The sequence below is a fragment of the Harpia harpyja genome, chromosome 3, assembly GCF_026419915.1.
Source record: "Harpia harpyja isolate bHarHar1 chromosome 3, bHarHar1 primary haplotype, whole genome shotgun sequence".
Classification (NCBI taxonomy): Eukaryota; Metazoa; Chordata; class Aves; order Accipitriformes; family Accipitridae; genus Harpia; species Harpia harpyja.
The window spans coordinates 26,192,960-26,212,211 of NC_068942.1; the positions used below are offsets into that span (position 1 = coordinate 26,192,960).

At 39.1% G+C, this 19,252-nt stretch overlaps 1 protein-coding gene across 2 annotated transcripts in view; it reads right to left on the reverse strand.

Moving 5' to 3' along the window:
- Nucleotides 1-353: 353 nt before the first annotated feature.
- Nucleotides 354-19,252, reverse strand: part of CD109 (CD109 molecule) — an 84,428-nt gene continuing 65,529 nt past the window's right edge. For both annotated transcript variants that reach the window (XM_052781703.1, XM_052781702.1), the window contains exons 30-33: nucleotides 13,097-13,233; nucleotides 8,720-8,876; nucleotides 8,202-8,304; nucleotides 354-5,680 (exon numbers count right to left, since the gene is read on the reverse strand). In XM_052781703.1, the coding sequence (XP_052637663.1) occupies nucleotides 5,490-5,680; nucleotides 8,202-8,304; nucleotides 8,720-8,876; nucleotides 13,097-13,233 (588 nt within the window). In that variant the 3' untranslated portion in view covers nucleotides 354-5,489. The remainder of the gene's footprint in view (nucleotides 5,681-8,201; nucleotides 8,305-8,719; nucleotides 8,877-13,096; nucleotides 13,234-19,252) is intronic.

A 19,252-nucleotide genomic window follows, 5' to 3' on the forward strand; every position in this document is an offset into this window, starting at 1 on the left:
TCCATGATCACAAAGGGCCTGCCTTAACTGAGTTCATCACATAACCTTAGGTATACTACTTCTGTTGACGTTAACGGCAAAGCTTCTAATAACTTCACGTTGCCTACAATAATACGCTTTTAAAATGTGGTGACCCCCGAGCTGGAAAAGTCCCAAACAATGATCTGTAAGGTCGCGGTTAGCAGCCTGACCGTGGAACTCACCACTGCACCACTTCTTCAAGTTACGAGCGTTAAAACACAGGTGAGGCAGCCTCTGAGACATGCTGAGGACGGGCAGTGGTCGACCCAGTACAGAAACTGCGATCTACTACAGGCGGCTGTATGGTTAAACAAGCAAACACTAGACATATATTATTAAAAGTCATCTTTAATGGAATTTAAAAATAGCTATTGCAAACTTTATTTGAAGAAAAATAAATCAATGACAATTTTGCAAAATCCTGTGAAACAGTCTAGTTCCTTAACATTTGCTTTATTATTTGAAAAGACAAAAGCAATTTGCACAGCTGGCATGTTAGTTCACCTCTGTTTGCTCAAAACAGCTCATAAAAGCATTCTTTTTCTACCATTTCTGATTTGATCAAAAGTGGAAATGCGTATGATGATCCTAAACGAGATCAAAGTGGGTATCTGACTACGTCTCAAGGCAGCCAAGAATTTTAGTTCAAATTGCTTAAGGCCTGATATGGAAAAAGAAGAGATGCAATAGCCAGTAGGACAGCTAATGTATGGTACGTTACACCTGCTTATACAGTACTTCCTTTGAGCTAGCGTTTTTTTGTATTTTCTTCCTCATATTAGTATCCCACCCAACCTAACAGTACTAAAAAACACAGAAAAATCAATTCATAATATAACATCATAAGATCTGAACAAGGCTGATGAAGCTTTTTGGTAACCACTAAGAAATACAGAAATACAATGTATGATTTGAAATTAAAGAGAAATCTTAACACTGGAGTTCTGGTGACTCAAATGTAGCACATAAGCAATTAATGCTCATACACATCTGAAAATAACAAGCTATCCATTAGGAAAAATAATCACTGGATTGATCTAATACAGCACACTGTCAGACTTTATTGCATAGAATAGCTTTAGTGCAATGATATTTCCAAGTGGCACACAAAAATACAATAAACTGAATAAGAAACAACACTGAAGTCAAATATTTTGACATGGGGAAAAGGAGAATCTAATAATAACTCAAAAGACTTGATCACATACTGCTGTTATATTTTATGGATAAATTACTAGTGAAAACATCTAATTTCAAAATCTTCTGTGTATTTAGAGGACTAAACACTTAAATATGGTTCACTGCATAAAGATTTATGGTAGAAGAAGAAAGGCTACCATGGAAATATTATTGGCCATTAGAATTAAAACTGAATACTCTTTCTTAGTGTTTGAGATGATAGAAAAATTATGCCATTATGTACCAGTTGCTTTCCAAATATAATCTTTCCTAAAACCTTAACTGTGTATTTTGAAAAACAGAACATCACACAGTGATACTGGTTTGGGCACTTTGTGAAGATGTTTTATGTTTTTAATTGCACACACATTGCACGCTGTCATACACTGGAGCCTATAGAATGGCTATGTAAATATATATGCTTTCTACCGGAATCTGCTTAAACCAAATTTTGTCAATATTCACACCAACTTGAACAACACATTTGGAGAAATACTGCTAGGATAGTATTTTGAAAACTGATTAAAAACAATTTTTGAATCTTAGGTCCGATTTTCAACAGTGACTTTCAAGGCAAAAGAGAGGCACCTAACGTTGGACCTTGGCTCTTCTGTTTCTCCTGCACCAGTCCAGCCACTTCCGCCTTTTATCACGTGCCACCGACATCTACAAGCCACAGGCTCCTGCTTGTGAAGTAAATGGGAGCACGGCAGTGCCATGCTGGGAACCACACCAGGCACCGAGCTGGCCCAGCGCGCAGACTCCGAGGTGCTGTAAACCCCTTCGGCAGCACTCGTTCCCTGCTCCGTACAACAGCGTTCGGTACAGAACGTTTCTAGATGACACCCACAGGGAAACCTGTATAGAAAACCTCAGCTAAGATCATGGATGACAGCAAAGGTAGAATTTGGGGGCGGGAGATACTTTAAAATGCATTATGGTTTGGTTTTTTTTTTAAACTCAATCCTAAATAAATGACTATATCTTACTGATTTAATAGCGTATTAATGGCCCTGCACAGATCATGTCCATCAACAGCATGTGGCTGAAAAGGGCACGGGAAGTACCAGAGAATACTCGGATTTCAAAGAAACAGCAACCACACAGAAATGTTTAGGCAATGAAACGTGAAGACTCCATCACGAAATACCTTTTCCTGCCTGCTTTTAGCACCACACCTTAAAGCTCCTCAAAGACCTTGTTCCTAAAGAGCTCCTAAAGATTTTTTGCTAAATGAGTTCCTAATACCTTCAGTGGGAGCATGGCCCTTCTAACATCAAAACCTGACTTTACAGGGCAATGGAAAAATATGTATGCTGAGCATTTGTGTAAAGGTTCCTACATATGACGATGAGGAAAACAAAAAAAAGTCACTATGCCATGTAATACTCCCTTTCCTCTGTTCCATTCGCTGCCAACACACAATACAAAACTTATCCTCTGCAACTCATTCAAAGCACTTAGCTGCAACTGCAAAGTGACTGAAGGCATCGGTGTAGGAATGTTAAAGGCCACGCGGTGTAAACATTTGTTTAAAGTCATGTGATGTACGCTGTTCCTAAAATAGCTTAGTACAGAGGCAGATTTGGGTGTCTGTAATGATATACCTGCTGTATAGAAAAAAATAAAATAAAAGAGAATGTTTGTTCGCTGACTCCGACAATTTCCATGATATGGTGCATTATGACTGATGCTTCTTAGTAGGGTGTGCAAGGCAGCCAAGAGTCATTTAAAAACATGTGGTGTTTGTCTCAAAAACAAATGGAAGGGAATACTAATAAAAGCTGCACTGCCTGAAATTAGGCTGAACAGTTTAAATCCATTTTTCTGGAGGATACTCAGGAAGCTGGGACTGCCTGCAAAATAAAACTAATTTATTCCTACTATCTACTGCAAAGGAGTAGTTTATCTCCAGTACATCTTGTTTAGAAAATAAGCCTCTTTATCCTAAGATTAATCAGGTATCAATGCCCCTCTTAGAAGCTCTTCATATAGTAAAAACTGAAAGTATGTGAGCTTTGGGTTCTTGAAATTACATTAAAGGGAGGCAAACAACATGTCAAGGCTGCTGTCCCCAAAGGCAAAAGACCTGCTTTCATAGGTCACCAAGAAATCAAACCCACGGCAAAACACATCCCAGTTTAGAGTGTGAGTGTTCTCCAGATCTTACACTTGGCACAATTCAAGCTATCCTCCCACACATGGGTAAAGGATTTGAGATGCAAAGATGTGTTTCAGTTTGTATCTTGGTTTCTGTTAGCTTTGGACCCATGTAACCAAGGGCATGACTTACAGAGGGTCAGATCCTGCGTCCTACTAAGCAGTGCTTTGGATTTCAATAAATACAGTGTTGCTTCACGTGGGTCAGAGCAGCACAGGCACTCACGTTAAGGCACTAATCAACTATTCAAAGGGCCAGATCCAAAGTGCACCAAGCACAAGTGAAAAGCACGAACTGACTACAAAGAACCAGGCCTAAGCTCTGCCAGAGAGACAGAACAGAACCCCAAGTTTGTGAAAAACATTGTAAATTCTAAATACAGCTAAAGTAAAACAAATAACCCCACCTAAACTAGCTTTGCAGTTAAAAACCTATACCTCAGTATTAGAAGGCAGCCAGTTCGGGAAGTTCAGGCCTCTTCCCATGCTACCATCCACTAATTTCCTTTGTGAACAAAAGTATAAATGAGCATAAAATAAAAAAATATACATTTTAAGCAGTAGCAAAATTTGCATAACAATTAGAAATTGCTCAAGTAAAGTGACTGCCATATTATTACATGTGCATACGTACACACTCCGTCTCAAAAAGGTATGAAAGAAAGGGAATCAATAGCCTTAAAATTTCTACCTCCACTAGTCAGCATGACAGCTATTAACTTCATTTTAGTAACTAGGAATGTTATCAGCTTGGCTTCCTGATCAAAAAGAAGTAAGCATTAGATATCACAGGCAGTGTTCAAGAAGGATAAACCGGCTGCCAGACAGAGAAGACGTTCATACGCTCACTCAGGAGCAAAGAGCTCCCAAGCTCACGCGTTTCTGCATTCATAGAGACCTGTAATTCTCCCCATGTGCAAAGAGCAGGTTTGGGTGTAAAAGTGCCTGTTGCTCTTCAGCGTCCCTCTCCTCCACCCCACTTCAGCAAAGCACTTAAGCATACAAGGATGTGCTTAAAGTTAAGCAAGCACATCAACTGTTTTGCTGGACTGAATGCATGTGCAGCCCACACCTCCGAAAAGCCTCTCCCGCCAACCCACCGCAGGAGTTGCATGCACAGACGGCATCCAGGGCCAGCCAGCTGACATGGCACAGAGAGCAGCAAACAGCCGTTTAGGGTTATGCCACTTAAATCGTTGAAAAGATGACACTGCAAACACAAGACATAAATGATGCCCCAGAGTGACATTTCTAGAAGACTTCCAAAAACCAGAAAAGAATCAAAGCAACCTTCATCCTGCTGGCCATAAATACGCCGGTGGACACCAGCATTCTCACATGGAATGAGAATTAGTTTTCTTTCTGAATAACCCTGGAAAAATAAAGTCTCAGACATAGACTCCATCTTTGATGCATTTACAGTAAAAGCCTTTCAGAGTAAAATGCTTGAGAACATCCTGAGGCCTTATTTTCAAACATGATTAGCTTATGAATTGGCAAAAAATCCACCTAGCTTCTCTGTAATGATAAAAAAAGACTGACAATTTTCTGGAGCGTTCAGCAGTTTGTGAATGCAGCACTTTTTGGCTCTTGGATCTGCTCTGAAGCCAGCTCCTTTTATTTTTCATATTATTCCCCATGAGAGCATACGGAGAAATTCAGTATTAATGTTAAGTGTCATGTCTGCAGAACAGAAGAAAGCGAGCTCTGATACCAAGGTCCTAGTGCTCTGCTTACCAACACCCCAACATAGAAGCAGATAGCGTTTCAGAAAAGCTCAGTAAACTAACATACATCCCTAAAAAACAAGCACAATTGAAAGCTGGGGTAAAAAGGGAGCGGAAACATGGAGCTAGGTTTGTATTTTCTCAGACTGCTTTTTCGGTAACTCTGTGCTTCTTCAGAAAATAACTTCAGTATGAAACTAACTCTTGGAAAGTTTTTCCAGCAGACACTTAAAGAAGTTTTCTGGCACAGCCAGAAATTTACCATATGGGCCAGCCCAGCTCTCCCTGAACGCAGCAGGAGTTTGGTCACTGTAATCGCTAAAGACGGGCTGGTATCTGAACATAAAATTTTCTTTGGATAATTTATGGAAACCTTAGATATGAAACATAATCTGTTTCCTTTTACAGCACCCAACTGCACAGCAAGTTTACATGAAGGACAAACAGCACACAGAACAAGGAGGCCAACGAAGAGCGCTGAAGCAAGGCTGGAGAACCATCTCGGTGGCAAAGACTGCAATCACTTTCACAGAAGTCACAAGGGGTTATACTTTGCATTACTTCTGAATTGTAGCTTCTCACCGCTCTTCTCCCTGTTCAGAAAGGTTAGTTAACATTAGTTAATGAACTTCTGAGAGCTGACCAACAAATTAGCTTCACAAAGAAAGCATTTTTTAAAGGATGCACTAAACTCTGATGCAGACCTTGTCATACACTGCAAAATGCTTCCCAGAGTGGGTGTTTAAGCCTAGGCATTAATCTTTTTTCTTCTCCCAAAACATCAAAATCTTCTCAATATATTCAGGCAAATGCTTGGTGACAGGTACACTCTCATAGACTCAATCTCAACTGTTAGACCCAATCTATTCACAAACCTTGGTCAAACATTTTAAAAGGAATTTTGCCCCTACCTACACAGCAACCCCCACGACAAAGGAATTCGGGTGCTTTACCTGGCAGGTTACTGGCTATGACATTTAAGAGCTAGGTCTCTCATAACTGACTCTTTCTCTCTCACTATTATGTTTGGGAGCTTCAGCTTCCTGAATCTGGGACTGCCCACCACACCTAGCCCCTGCTCCTGTATTTTGCTCCCCCATTCCTTGTCTAAGCTAAGAGTCCTTCAACCTGAAGGGTTGCTACAGAGCCAAACAGACTAGAAAGCCTGGGAAATCATATTCATTTCAAAAACATCAATGCATGGTAATTGATCACAGAACAAGCTTTTACAAAGTTTCATACCCATAAGTGGGTTTTTTGGTTTGAAGGTTTTCATTCCAACTAGGGACACTGCAATTTCTTTTTTTATCATTAGTATTTTTTAAGTGAAATGATATTCAGTTTCCTTTCAAGCCTCAAGATATTAAAAAAAAGTAAAATAAAAGATGTACCTCTACGGGCCAAAATGTTTACCCAACAGTGACACCCAACTAGCTCTGAACAAAGTCAGGTAAGAGAAGCTGCAGTCATTTGTGCTGAGTAGTTGTGTATATTAACCCTGGCAGATCTCCTTGCTGGCACTGCTGTATTGGCATCCAAGCCAGTTCTTATACCTACACCACTTGTAGTATCTGCCACATAGACGTAACTTTTTTGATAAATGCCAGAGCATGAGGACTCCTTAGACATCTCCCAGCTCTGAATATTACATGAACCTGACTGTCACCATCACATAAAATATACATCGGCAGCTTGGGTCACCAACTATGAGAGTGATGGAAAATAAGAGATTAAAATAAAAGCATGTTCCTTTATCAGGTAGGAAGGAGTTCTCTCAGGAGAACTCAGAATCATGGCATATGTATATATGTTGGCCAATCATATGTCTATGCTACATAGTAATAGGAAGGGTGTCCTGTAAATTAATATTTGAAGCAATCTTTTTCTTAAAGTTAAAGCTTTCTATTGCAGCACTATGTCATACAAATTTTAGTCGTTAAGGATATTAATTCATATCTTTAAATCAATATTGATTGAATATTGATGGATACTAAATGTATTTAAATAGAATAAAAATGTTGACGTGCATTTATATGTGACTTTTTAATACACATATTCATTAGCCTATCTAATAGCATTCTTATAGAAGAATATGTCTGAGCTCTTCTCCTAAGAATTGAAGCATATGGAAGTTGGTTTTGGCCATAGATTCTAAGTGTTATGTGTTTGTCTCAAATAAAAATTGCTCTAATTTGTTAAGCCACTAGGCCTTAAAACATGCTCTAGGTTAATGGCCAGTGTAGTTACATCTGCTAATTTCCTATTTTAGTTTAAAATTCTGTGATTAAACAAACATTTCAGCCTACATAGAATAAACATGCTCCTCATCTAGCTGCAGCAGTACACATCAGAGCATATTTGGTTGTCTTTTGTCTTGTGCTAAAACAAACCAACATGAAGAAAGTTGCCTATACAATTTTTTTATGCCTTTATCTCAAACCAAGCCCAAATCGTTAATAATGTTTCAGCTGGCTGGTGTGATGAAAACCTCTCTAATATCTCCTCCAGCAGCTCGTAATCTTTCTTTGCTTTTCGTTTTGCCCAAGAGCTTTGTACATTGCTGCCTTTCTCTAAAACACACTCCACACACACAAAAAAAAAAAACCCCAAACCAAACAACCAACCCAACCCAAACAACTTTGAAACTGTTTTTCCCATGTACATCTTTTTTACAAAACTATAGAAATCAAGACCCTGGCATTTTCTCCAGTGAAGGACTCTTAGCTTAAACAAGAAACAGATGGAAAAGCTACTTGAAAGATAATCATTAACTTGGTAAGTGAACCACAGTGAAGTTCCTGCTTCATTTTGGTAGCTTTGGGAACGCATTGGGCCAGATTGAAGCCAATTTATACCAGCTGACAATTAAGTTATGACAATTCACACCAGCTGAGGAACCAACCCATTAGGACAGTAAATGTATATATGGGAAAACACTACTATTTGTTAGGAAATTTGGCATGTCAATGTCCAAAAAGGCTGCAGTTCAATTAGAAAAGTAAATTTCAGATTGATGTGGTTTTCTCTTCACTACAAATTGTCCTACTTCCACAAAAAGAAATTTCTTTTAAACCTCTGAATCACTAAGATCCATTTGGAATGACTGACACTTACTAGGTTCATAGTAATCCACTACAGTCACTGAAGCATCTTGGATATTTGCCACTTTGAAGTCTCTCACAGCCGGAATATCCACACAAACCTGTGTTTCATTTAGCTGGAAAAACAGAAGAGAAACATCCTGAGAACCCTGGTGATGGTGGTTTCATGTTAGACGTAAGGACTTCTAGCTTAGCAGTAGTCCATTTCTACAGACTTGGAGTCAGGATGTATATAAAGATGCTTAACTCATTTGTAGTCATTTTGGCCACATTACAGACTTCTTCAAATGTCTGCCTTCTTATGTATGATTTTTAAAAGGCCTAATCTAGAAACTCCTTACAAATATAACTGAATTGTACCTATCCAAACAGTCTCAATAAATAACAGTGGAACTATTAATTCAACATGAAGAGCAGATGTTGATTTCCCCAAAGAAGAGAATCATAATGTCTTTCCAAATTTAAACCAAACAATGGCAGAGTTAAGATTAACACCACTACAAACACATTTCTTTGTTATTTTCAACTTACAGAGTCTAAGTATAGGTTGACTTTCCCATTGTCCTTTTCCATCTTCTTAACTGTATTGTCTAATGGAATGAAATCTGGCGACACAGAGAAACCACTGAGTAAGCCAACCTCCATGAGGACCATACCACTATTGGGAGCTGTGCCAGAACCCAAGTACCTTATCAAAACACGGAGACAAAGAAACTTTTAGTAGAAACACAGTAGCCCAATCTTCAAAGAAACTGTTTGATCATTAAATCCCAACTATGGAAGCAATAATCCTGAAGAATACTTAAGAAACAAATGGAACAAAATGTCAACAAGAAAATCTCTAACAATAAAGAGATAATAATTGATTTCTCTATTATTCTGCCTGATAAATTCAACCACGTATGCAAAAGCAGGTTTAGCACTGAGAAAACTACAGTACTAAAATCATATGAGAGACTACACTGGCACCACTAGGAGCTTTCCATTGGCATCTGTAAGTGCAGGTTTACATCATAAATATGCAGGAAATATTGCAGTTAAACACGTTTCAAAAGAAGTAATTCAGCAATGGCTGTAGGAACTCTTGAACTGAAATACACATATTTCCTCTTATGGATGCATTGTTTTGCTTTTATTCATTTTTGGAGGGTGAGATAAGGGTGTACACCACAAAAGTCTCCCAAACCTTTTTATATTTCTTTCATAGAGATTGATGGTTCCATTAACAAAGTCATCATCAGATTATTTCTCAAAGTTCCAGTTTTAAAAGGCATAGCCATGTTATTCATCCAGTTTTGGAAAAAGAAGATTTAGTAAGTTGAGTTCCTTCTTTTTTCCTAAATAACACTTATTATTACATCTTCTTCCAATGTGAGAATCAGATGCTGGACTAAAAAGCTTTGCTCTGTTGAGCAAGCCTTACCTACTATGCACAACAGAACTATCAAAACATATTTATGGTGTTCTGTGCTACAAGTGATACCTAAATGACCTGCAAAAGATTGTATTGCTTTAAATAAAGCAGGTGGCAGAAGAGTTTCCCCCCCTCCCCTTGGCATGGAGGGTAAGTGATCTTTGTTATACTAGAATAGAAGTGTCTCCAAACCTCATTTTGAAGGCCTGACAGTAGTTGAAAGTAATTGAATAAAACTATTTCTTTGTAGAGCTGGATGGTTTAAAAAAAGGGAAGACTTGCTTTCAAAGCATGCTGTTAAGCCTGGCAGCATGGCTGATTGAATGCAGATATGACTTTGAAAGAAATACAGCACAACTGCTGACTTCAGTTGGCTCATGAGATTGGAATCAAATGAAAACATCTGTTGGATGATGTGCTGTGCCAAAGTAGCTGCTATTGAAAATGAATTAACTGAATTGGAACTGGATGTAATTATTTCTGCATAATTACCAATAAGAGGAGAGGAAAATACCCAAGCTGTCTAGCCAGCCTGGGGTGCTACCAAAATACCAACAGGTAACCAAACCACCTTGATGTTGTCAAGAAGTGAGTAAGATATATCTCTAGAAGTTACGAGGATCTGGGTCTCATAACAAAGAGAGACAGCCTTGGGGATGGCTCCTGGTATCGTCTCCTCAACTCCATGGTCTCTTAAAAAAGAAAAAAAATCACCATGCAAGAAGAATGACCAGTAAGAGAAAGAAAGAAGACTTGAAACTTGTACTTGAAGAGAACTGAGAATGTTTTGAGTTGAATTTTATGGTTCAGCTCTTCAGCAATATAAGATCTGTGTTAGACCCTCTCAGAGATGATGCAAAGAGGAGAAAACAACACCAAGCTAGTGTAGGCAGAAAGCACAAACAAAAGAGTGAGTAGAACCATCAGCAATCAGTTTCCCATGCCTGGAAATGGTTTGCAGGCAACAAGACTGACCAGAGAAGAAACTGGCAGCCCTGGGTGTTTGCCTCCCAGACAGGGAGTTAGCTCCTCTAATCAAGAATCAGTTCAATTTGAATGAGACATCATCTGCTCCAGTGTCATAAATGATACCTAGTTGAGATGACCGTGGCCAATCACTATCAAGCTGGTTGAAAGAAGGTGGCATATTCTGCAGATTAGAGAAAGAAAAAACTTGCAAAGCTGCAGCCTCCATTACCTGACTATGCATACCCACACCTACGTAACTGGTTGAGATTTCAGCAGTCTTTATTTGCCTGCTTTGGTTTCTCTACCAGAAAGCACATCATGTTGTAAAGATTATAAGTAGACCAACTTTAAACTAATTCAGCAATTTAATATAGATAATGCATATATTATATGCAATATATAGGGGAAAAAAAAAAAAAAGAAGAGGATGACTAGCATCAAGCCAAGCAACCAGAGACAAAGTCTCTGCCTAAAGAATAGAAACACAGACTTACTAGAACTTATACCAGTCCACTTTCCATGATAAGAGTTGATGGATCTTAATGTTCCAAATATTCTCCTGGGGCAGTTTTATAATGCCACTAGATTTTCCCCTATCCTTGGAACACTTTGCAATTAAAACATCCTCACCCCAGAGCCTTCCCAGAGAGATGGAGCCCTTCCTGTCTGTATTCCTGAGCCAAAGGTCTTAGCTAGAAAATCAGAATGCTCAGCCAAGACTTATCCCAGACCCATCATGTAAGCCCTTTACATGTCAGGAGTTTGTGCTAGACTTTAGAAAGCTGTTGACACTTCATAGAAAACTTTAAAAGAGAACAATCCCATTCTATTTCAAGAGCTCTCATGCATTCTAGTGTCCCTGCCCACCATCTGTATCACTGAATTGGTTACCAGAAACACATGAAAACAGGGCTCTGGCTTCCTGCCTGCTGGCTATTTCCCAAATTAAATCAATCCTCTCTGTACTGAAATCATATTCACTATAGCTGATTATTTGTATGACGGTGTCACCTAGAGGCTCTATCTCCAGTCACAGCTCCCTTGTGGTAGGCAGAGCATAAAAATAGTTCTAGGCATACAGTGTTTAAAGTTTAAATAAATAACAAAAAAAGAGGATGTGGAGGAAAGGAATGCAAGAGTAATCACGGTGCATCAGGTGGTACTTTGCAAATCTTGCATTTACAAGGAACCCATTATAATGTCACAAGAAGAAAACAGTGTTTCTAGAGGAAGCATTCACAAACAGATGAAATCCTAAAATACAAAGAATGTAGTCATCTCAACATCCTTGTAGATAATAGAAGATAAAAAACATAAATAGATATAAAGACATACAATGTCCTATAGGGTTTTCTGTGAAATATGGAGTGCTCTTTAACTACAGTAAGAAGTACATACTGAAGAAACTGCTACAGAACAAATATCTTCATATATTTCTTTTAAATACATGTATAAACATTTCCACAGCAAGTGAAAAAGAGGCAGCAAAGCAGTCAAAGAAACAACTTGGTTTAATGACTGGCTGACCTAGGAATATGCAATATGACTGTTCAATGATGTCACCTGTTCTCATCTGATCCAAATTCTACCCAGGTAACATCTGGTGGCTGTTCTGTGGTCTCTGAGATGATACTGAGCAGTGTCAGCTCAGTTCTTAGTAGGTGTTTACTGAACAAGAAACACCATCCCAGATGCAATCCCTCCTCCCTTATTCAGCAGAAAGAATAGAATTAGCCTGGCTGGAAAACCCATTGTCTCTTTCAACTCTAGAATGATGATTACATTATATTATGTTACCAAATTCATAACTATAAGACATATTGGTAAATGAAAGACCACAAAGATACTTGCACAACAAGACAAAACCCCAGCTGAATTTATCATTATGTAAACATGGATTTTGACTCCTGCCAAAATTGTTCTGAGCAAAGTTTATTTATAGAGATGACCAAAGAACGATTGCTTCTATTTCATGGTGTTTTCAGCACTTCAGAACTTCCTTCTCTCTTTACAAAAAGAGAAGTATCTATTTCTAGATCAAAAGCAAAGCATTCTGTTCATGAAAGGTAAGAGTAATGGGCAGTTTGTCACAGTCTGCTACTAGAAATTAGAATGTGGAAGACACTGGTTCAATTTTCAAGTCTGTCCACAGTTCTCCATATAGCTAAGAAGCATTTGCACCAAAGAAACTTTTGAGTCTCTTCTTGTATTTCACACAAACTCTTCCATATAATATACCTCTAACATTTAGGGTACCACCATCTTTATGCATACCAGTAAAAAAATATCACCTGGCCCACAATAATTTGGCACAAAAGATCTATCACTCTCTTTATTGACTTATGAATTGCATCTTAGCTTAACTACTGCCATTTTTACAAAGTAATTCTTTTATTCTCTTTAGTTATATGTTTATATCCCATACATTAGTAAATCCATACAAATGGACAATTTAGCTCATTTGAAATAATTTGAAAGCTGTATAGACAAAGAGGTGTATGAGATGCTCCAATTGAATTACCTACCTCGTGCACACATTCAAGGTCAAATGGTTTTTATCATCTTTGTCATCCTTTACATCAACATTCAAGTCAAAGGCTTCTTGGTTTTGGACAGATCGGAGCCTCTGATCAGTGTGTTTTGTGTTGTAAATAACATTGAGCTGTGGATTGCAAATAGAGACATTAGATGACATGTAAAGCAAATCTTTGTGGTTAAAACACTAAGTTTCTAACAGTATAACGTCAGAGTGCTCACAAGACAGGATACATTGCCTTGTATCTGACAGTTGCACACATGAGATTCATAGGAATTCTCTGAAAGAAATATCCTTTCTGAACACTCTGTAATGCAGCAGAACCAAAGCAATTAGCAGGACACAACTGAGGCAAACGCAAGGGAGCTCTAGGACAACCAGCAATTTTCTCCCTAGTTGTTGTCTGCTGGTTTATAATGTGTGCAGCTACTTCCTGACAGCGTGAAATGGGACGAATAAAGGCAAACTTCAGAGACCTACACCGACTGGGTTAAAAGAGACAGGCTGTATATGAAAGCAGAGCAAGAGCAAATACATAGCGTATGTACAGAATTTGTCTTCAGTCTTCATGTCACAGCATTCATACACTCAAAACAGATGAGGAACAGCATGTTACTCCAAGCTCGGAACAACACCATTTTCTTACAGTTAAGTAGTTTCATCATCTGGTTCATCTGTGCAAAGACAAAGATACAGTCTTCAGTCTGCCTCAAGGACAGAGCTCTCACCCTTTCTGCTCTTAGCTCTGCTAAGCGAGCCAAGTAAGAAAGTATGACAGGATGTCCAGTGCAGGACAGTAACATTAATATAAAATAAGCTCATCTGTTAGGCACAGTTTGAAGAGTTTCCAATTCTTCTAGTGTAGACAGGTATCAGATGCTTGAAACAGTGGTAGAAGAGTGATAAAACCAGAAGCCCTTAAAAGAGGTCTGAATAATTTGGAGATAGCGTGATTATCTCAATATCCTATAAAATTATCAATGCCAACAGCCAAAGCAGAAATGCTGGAGCTGGAATTGAGCAACCAATGAGTACTCTCACGTTATCAGCCATGACAGAAAATCACGCAGTTGAAAACCAGGCTGTACTGCCTACAGAATTGAACTTGATGAGGTAAGGACTGCCTTAGTACCAGACTGGAGGATGACAAATGTGACAGCAATTTTTAAGAGTACTGAGGGTCTAGAAAACTGTGGATATCAAGTAAATTTGGTATCTGTAACTTATCTGTACCAGAAAACACAGTCAAAACTATAATAAAGAGTCAAATTAGTGGACAAATGAGTAAATATGACATGTTGGAGAACAGGCTGTTGCTATAAACCCACCAGCTACCTGAATCAAATGAAAAAAACACGGACAACAGAACTGTCTAGTGTAAACTACCTGGGTGTTACATTAGTATGTAGGTGGTTAGGAAGATTACTAGCGAAAGGTACCAGAACAAAAGAAGCTGCCACGGGATAAAGGGCTGTTAAAAGACACAAATAGAGGGTGGGAATGAACGTTCATACATGAAAGGAGTGGAGTCCTAAAGGAATCTGTGCTGGGTGACCACCATTAAACATGTCCATACATGATGTAGAAAACAGGGTGAATCCTGATGCGACTAAGTTTGCTGATTATACTAATTTATTTGAGGTAGCAAAGACTAGGATTACTGCAAAGAGTTGCAGAATGAAAAAATTATTAGGTACACAATAATGGGGTTTGAACTGATTACTACCAGATCTGTTTACCATTTAAGAAATGGTAAAATAGATGAAAATTCAGCCATAAACAGGTAAGTTGGAAGAAGGACACAGTAAAGGTCTGCAGAAGAATGACTTGCATAGGAAAGATGAATAGGAAACAGCTTTTCATGCAATGCAAGATTAAATTGTGGAATTCCTTCCCACAAGATGCTGCAGATACTAAACTGTACAAGCATTCAAGGGCAAAATAGACAACGTCATGGAACCAAAATTTTCTAAGCCCACAGAAACTATCTCCAGCTGAAGGTCTCGAATAATACATGGTAAGAGGTGGAAGACAGTCAGGTAATATATTACGTGTATTTATCTCCTTATACTCTCTCCTGAGCATCCACCTCTGGCTGTTGTGGAAAACAGAACACCAGGCTAGACTGAGCTTTGCTCTGACCCAGCACAGTCCCTCTTATGCCTTCTCTCCAAATATAAGAACTAGGGGAGCAGATTCAAGAGGAGAAAGAGGTAGTGCTTCTTCATGCAATACACCATTAGCTGCAGAACTACTTGCTGCAAGAAGCTGTGGTTGCTAGAAGTTTAGACATATTTAAAAAGTTACATATTTATGGAAGAAAAAAAAAATCTATCAAGCAAATATCCACCAAGCCAGAGAGAGCACACAGAGATGACCTGTGGATTGGGTAGGCCCTGTGTTGCAAATTCATGAAGGGCAAGAGGCTATACCAGTCAGATATCACTTCATGCTTGTCCTGTTCTAGTAGCCTTCATTGGTCATCCTCTCTCTACTGGCCACTATGGGATACAGGATAATGAACTTTATCAGCTGTCCCAGCACATCTGCTCTAGCATACTCGTGTACTTATACCCAATAAAAGACAGCAAAAATGAAATTTAACTTTGAGAAAACATTCTAAGGTGCTTCAGACTGATTAACACCCGATGCAATGTTGAAGGTAACTGCAGCATCCCTTTGCTGTGGCACAAATGGGACACCACCTCTGACAGAGTACAAGAGAATGGATTGCTCAGTGTGATGAATTAGAAAGCTCAACTTTCAAAACCCTAGAATGACAAAATCCAATATAAGAAACTAAGGCAATATTTACTATCAAAGAATAGTTGACATTATTTGCCAAAATAGTGATTTTCACCAAAACCAGAACAGTAAGTTTACATACAGTTTTCACATACAAACTAATAATCATTATCTGTTCCCTTAGTCATCAAGATAAAACCCACGGCAGGGCAGGGAGGGGATCAGATTCTTTGATTTTGGTAGAAAAATAATCAGAAAGTGGCTCAAATAACTCCCCTTGCAAGACCCCAACATGCATTTTGCTTGGCTAAGGAAAAGGGAATGAAGAGTGCTTCTGGAAAATCATAGTCCCTTTACAACAGTTTCTGGCAGCAAAGGGAAAACTGTCAGTCCAAATTTAAAGCTATGACAGGGGGTTGTCCAAGTTATCGGTTAGCAAGTCAGTTATGGGCTAGCAAGTCTGTGCAAACAGAGGAGTCTTTAATTTCTGATTTTTGCTTTTGCTGCTACGTCTCTCACTCCTTGATATGAAAGCTATGCTCTTTCTTTCAATCCACACACACGATTCCCGTTGCCCTGCCCCGCATTGCTGAATTTAGCACGCTGTGCGAGTACAGAGCCAATTCTGTACAGGCGCTCAGGACAACCATGGTGCAACAGTGAAGATTTATCTTGTACAACTGCTCCACAGGAGAAGGCAGTACCAAGGATGGAGCCAATCTAGAAAGCCTGCCAGTTAAAGGCATGCAGAAAGTTTGGTAAAGACAAGCTGGCGGTGCCTCAACGATCTGTCATCACAGAAACAAAGCTGTTTCAACTTTTGCCAGAAAAAGCTAATGAATGGGAACTTACTGCCAATGCAGGATGTCTGAAACCACATACTGAACAGGTCAATCAACTAGTATTTTCATGGAATTAGTTATTGCTGTTACGGTCTGACTTTCCTTTCCTGATTTCTCATGACAATGAAGGAAAAATCTTTTTCACAACACAGAGTTTAATTAAAGCCTCCTTCTTTATACACTTTTACTTTGGGGACAGAAGGCTATTATACAGAAACCAGCATTAAATCAACAAAACGAGCAACTGCATAACTGCATTTCTTCTTAACCCTTTTAAAGAAGCAGCTGCCAAAGCTAAAGGCAGAACTGCTCCAGTCTTGTCATACTGCAACCAGTTCTGGTGAGAGGCCCAAGAACAGAAAACTAAAACCTAATCTTCTGCATGAGAGATGCTTGTAACAGTATCTGGCCCAATCAACTGCACTACCTTTCAAAAAACATGACTCATTTATAATGCCCTAATCAATGTCTCTTTCCCCATCCTTTTTGTTCTTTAATTAGCAGCATAAATGTGCTTGACTGAGGGCATGAATTCAATGAAATCATCTCCAATATTTCTCTGTCCCTTTCTGACTACTTAATATCCACTCAAACTGTAATGGAGAAATATGAGTGCATTTCACAGTGTACATTTTTCAGTACCACCACACTGAATAACGTTCAGTCCCTTGCCTAAATCTAGTGAAAATACACCAAGTGGAAAAAACAGTCAGTGCTTTTCAATAATGAGTAACAAGTGATTCTCAGTTTTTTCTCACTCCCTTTCTATACATGACCAGGAGATCTTGTTCACCTATCCACTTTGCCCATACCCATCCTCCTTGAGCCTGCCCACCCTCCCCTCTTTGCTAGTCGTGAGTATCAGTGGCACTCTCCTTCCTTCCAGAAGGCACGGGCCACACCAAATTTGTGAGGCATTTGCCAAGCCCATTTCTCAGTGCCATAGTATGTGCCCACATAATGAAGGGATGAGCTAGGAGACTTTGTTGACAGCAGGACCACAAAGCTACAAGTAAATGTCTGCTTTTGCAATTCTACTAACCAAAATAAATACATTTTATGAGATCCTGCAGGGTCAAGAGTGAATGCACTGCCAACTTGCACACACAGACAGTGAGATTTCACAAAAAAATAATGTTTTTTTTTTCTAAGAATCCATTCTGTTGGAAAAGCAGCCTTTTCCATTAATGGACCGAATCTTGTGTTTTGTGATATTTAAATGAATTACTGTTTTGACATGCTACATTTGGCCAGAAAGTCAAATCCCCGAACAGTGAATCTCACCACTGTACTTTGGCAGGCCTAAGACAATGAAACCCAGCTGAAGAAATGTGATCGCAATGTCATATGCCATCTGATTTATTAAATGTGACCCAGATCTAGTTTGTGTCTGGGAAAAAGAGAAATCTCATTCAAATGGCATCAGTGCTTTTTCTTTTACAATACCAGACCTGCCAAAGGAAGCAGAAGGAAAGAATTGATCCCAGCAAAGAAAAGGTTTTGGAGAAGCTACTCCAGTGTGTTAAGTACAATATTTTGAATCAAGTCACAGCATCTCTGACTCAAAGCTGCAGGAAAAAAGGCAACAGCACAGTGACCTAAATGAAGAAGGTAATCTGGCGTTGGTTCCTGAACACCAGTTATTTGGGAGCGCATTTGCATGTTCATACAACAAACTGGGAACTTAAACCATGGTGTTAATACACCTCCAAGGAGCCCTCTAATCATGGAGTCAACTACTGGCTATTCTGGGTGGAAGACTTCTGCTCAGTCTTCACCAGACATGCTGGTTTGGATGTGAAATTTTCCTGCTGGCAAAAATGTAATTGGAACCAATGTGCTTCCACAAAAAGCATTCATTTCAACAAATCAGCGTCTTCCAGCAAGAAACAATTTGCTGAAAAGTTTTTGATCGGCTTGCCTGACAAATTAGTTGACTTAATATCAGGGAGTATTTCTCAACAACGATTAAGGTTAAGTAGCCTTAACTGTTCTGGAGGCCCGCTTTGTTACATTCCACATACACACTCACACTGAAACCACAGATGTGTGAATGCAGATCTGCCGAGATGTTCATTCCTATCTTGGCCTGCAGGTCTGAGTCTAAATTATCCTCTGAAACTTTTGAACTTTGCTGTAAACTTCATTTGCACTTCTGGGAATTAATAAACACGGGTCATAATTTATGGCACTGTGGGTTTTGCAGACTGGTGCTAAATGAATGAGGTGTATCTCTAGCTGCTGTTCACTGCTGATAGGCTGCTGTGAAGGTTTCTGTGAAGGTCTTTTATCAAAAAGCATATTTACCAACCATCACCATGCTTTTTTGTTTCCCAGATGCATAAGAACACTGAAGTGAAGGTCAGGTTGGAAGGAGCTTGTGATGGAATCTGACCTGGCATAAAACTTCAAGACGATTAAAAGCAGCCTAAGTTCAGTTTTCCCAAGTACGACTAGAAGGAGTCTAGTAGGAACTTTGTCTGGTTTTGCAATACACTCAGCAATTATGAGTTTATTTATATACTTCCAGTAAAATGAGTCTCTCACGCTCAGAGACT